Source organism: Pinus tabuliformis, chromosome J, assembly GCF_031772625.1.
Source record: "Pinus tabuliformis cultivar Carrire ecotype Pingquan chromosome J, CPIR1, whole genome shotgun sequence".
NCBI lineage: Eukaryota > Viridiplantae > Streptophyta > Pinopsida > Pinales > Pinaceae > Pinus > Pinus tabuliformis.
The window spans coordinates 962,410,235-962,413,448 of NC_142295.1; the positions used below are offsets into that span (position 1 = coordinate 962,410,235).

The 3,214-nt window shown below is 40.1% G+C and overlaps 1 protein-coding gene across 1 annotated transcript; it reads right to left on the minus strand.

Moving 5' to 3' along the window:
• Positions 1-1,837: 1,837 nt before the first annotated feature.
• LOC149230026 (uncharacterized) lies at positions 1,838-2,155 on the minus strand. The gene has a single exon (XM_089381183.1). The coding sequence runs from the start codon at positions 2,153-2,155 to the stop codon at positions 1,838-1,840; it is 318 nt and encodes a 105-aa protein (XP_089237309.1).
• Positions 2,156-3,214: the final 1,059 nt, after the last annotated feature.

Consider the following 3,214-nt stretch of genomic DNA (forward strand, 5'->3'; position numbering starts at 1 on the left):
TGGTAAATGAAGCTCAGGAGTGATGAAGATGGTTGGATTTTTTCAAAGATGAAGAAAGCAATGTTGCACAAAAATGTAGAAATTAAGGCAAGTTGGGAAAGTATGGCGAATTGGTGAAGGAAATCTTGAGAGAGAGACTGGAGCAGGTTGTATGATGGAGGAAGGGTAGGTTGGAGTGTCTTACAGGTGTTCTGCACACTTCTTTCCAAAATTGATCCAAGAAAAGACTAAAAAAACAGAGATTTATCTATTTTAACCTAATTCTGACCTAAAAAACCGGAAGAGTGATGTATAGAACTTTATAAACAGGAAGTTATGCAAGAAAGGTATGGAAACTGAGAAAGAACAGATCTAAACATGAAATCACAACTGATATCAACTTCTCCAACTCGAAACCTAACACTAGCAATTGCATTGGAAGGCAAAAACAATGTTTTTGTGGCAGCAAGTGTGCCTTGGTCTCAATTCATGGTCCCAAGGAGGGAGAAAGGAGATCAAGGACTGCTTGGTAGCCTTTTTGTGGATCTTTTATGTTATCAAACTATCAAATCAACCTGAAGCATGAACAATTATCTTAATCATCAAAAACAACCTAAGTAACAAAGCAAGATTTAACCTAAATAATAGAAATTATTCTATGAATGTAATAAGAACACATAAAAGTACAGAAAGGAGGTATTGGGCACTTGGGTTGGGCCCAACCCCAAGAGCTACAGCCTCCTAAGAAAGCTCAGAGTTGGTTCAAAGCTGGATTCATCTTCATTGATAAAAAAAAAAATAGTTACATCACAAAACTGTCTGCAAGAAGAAGCTCGAAAATGTGTTGATTACAGAGCTGCACTAAAGTGTGAAAATAGACTATCAAATGGCTAAACTAATAAGGCTTGAAGCCTTCCTATTTATGCAAATGAGGACTCCCAACAGTCCTCCTTAACTTTAGGAGCTTGGCTGCCCAAAACTGCAGATAACAGCCACTTCACTAGACCTGCTCGGCTGCCCCTTGAAATCATCTTTGGTGGGTTGTTGAACTCCGAGCTGTTGGTGGAGAACTCGAGGAAGGGGTCATTTAGTGTAGGAGACACCCATCCTATAAATCCTCAGCCTTGTTTCTTCGAATTTGGCTGCCAATCTGCTCATAAATGCTTGATCTTGGTCCAAAAATGTCCAAAAATCTGCAATAAGCACGTATTAGACTTTGTGGTAAAGTGACTATTCCCATTCACTCAATTAACATAAATATATTCAAAAGCATGCATAAAACTATCGAGAATGGTGGATTAAATCAGAATAATAGGCAAACTGAGCCCATATAGTTACCCATTTCTGGGGCTCATCACAAACTACAAACTTAGAAATTCTACCATCTTGGCTTCAAACTCTGAAGAACTCGGCATTGCCATTCAGATTAAGTAGTAAAGCTCAATATGAAGTTTCTGACTAGACCTCCTAACTAATTACTATGGTAACTTTCCTTTTGTGTTCTCAATTGTGTTAACACTGTCATTGACTAAGCTGGACTTGACTCGAAAGACGCAAAACTAAAAAAGGAAAGGTGGAGTTGATGGGTAATTATGGTATCATGATGGGAGACACTTAGGAATTGATTATGGGTATTATGGGAAATATTTAACATAAATTCGAGATGACACTAGAAATTATTGCCTAATTATTACGGAAATGACACTTAACACGTGCTCCGACCACATGCAGTTGCGATGGGGTGAAAGTATCTCTACAACTAGAAGAGACTTGGCGGGAGATTTATTTTAGAATAATTTCAATTGAAATAACAGACAGGAATAATACATGACAAAGAAGTAACTGGTGCTACCTATTCCTACCTATGATCTCCTTTCGGAGATGCATTAATTTGGAGTGGAATTGTTTGATCCTTGGAAGGTTTCAGGCGTGCACCATTCACCCATCCTGGCAGTAGAACACCATCTAGTTGAGCAAGCTCAATTGCACCCGGTTCCTTCACTTCCACAACAACAAAATGCCCTAACCAATGCATCTGTATCTTCCCTTGAAACTTCAAGAATTTTCTATCATATAGCAGAACATGTCCTCCTACTGTGAATGATTTATGCTTAATGTGCCTGTCATGCCATGCCTTTTGCCTCTGCTTTTCGACTGTTTGATGGAAATTTGCCATGAACCTAGCCTCATCCAATTCTAAAGTTCCTCCAACCTCTTCATAATTTAATCTCCCTTCTTTATATGAGTGTCATGTGCAATGAAAATACTGGGAATAGCGAATTCAGCATGTACCACAGCCTCTCGTCCATATACTAGTTGGAAAGGTGTATGCTTGTGTAAGTGTTTAACAGTTGTGTGATAGGCCCACAGAGTTGTTGGCACCCGCTCATCCCAATCATCCCTGTTGGCTGAGAATATCTTAGTCAGGCCCCTTTCTAATATCTTATTGAAAGCCTCCATCGTGTCATTTGCTTGAGGGTGATACAGACTGCTCCTATGGTGTTGTATCATGAAGTTCTGAAGTAATGAGGCAATTGCGTCATTTATGAAATTGGTCCCTTGATCACTAGTCAGACTCTGTGGCCCCCAAATCTGGAGATGATGTTCTCAAAAATAAATATGGCGGTAGTATCCATAGTACAGTCCTTAACTGGTGCAACCTCCGCCCATCTAGTAAGGTACTCTATGGCGGTGATGATGTAATTGGCTTGGGAGTGGCATATCGGTGAATTGATAGGTCCTATAAAGTAAAAATTCCCATTTCTCAAAGATTTGTAGTACGCGTACTGGTTGCAAGGGTAGTTCATCTTGGTCTAATGGTCTCCCAACCCCTTGGTAAATGTGTCACCTTCTGGCACATTCCTTCACATCCCTAAAAGTTGTGGGCCACCAGAGCCCTACCTGCAGTACTTTCCTTATGGTGGCCTTTCCCCCAACATGGCCTCCTGCAACCCCTGAATGACACTCCCATAATACATATTGTCTCTCATGGTTGAGGACACATCTACGCAACACTTGATCAAGGCCCAATTTGTACAGTTGTCCCGCAATGAAATGATAATTTGCAGCCTAGACAACCATATTCCTCCATTGTGTCGTTGTGTATTCCTCTAGACATTTAAATGTAGCTATAAATGTTGTTATATCCTCCAACTAATCTGGTACCGCTTTAATTCGAAATAGATCGACATCTGGTAGTCGATCATCAAGGGATTCTCCACTTTCAGTTAACTCT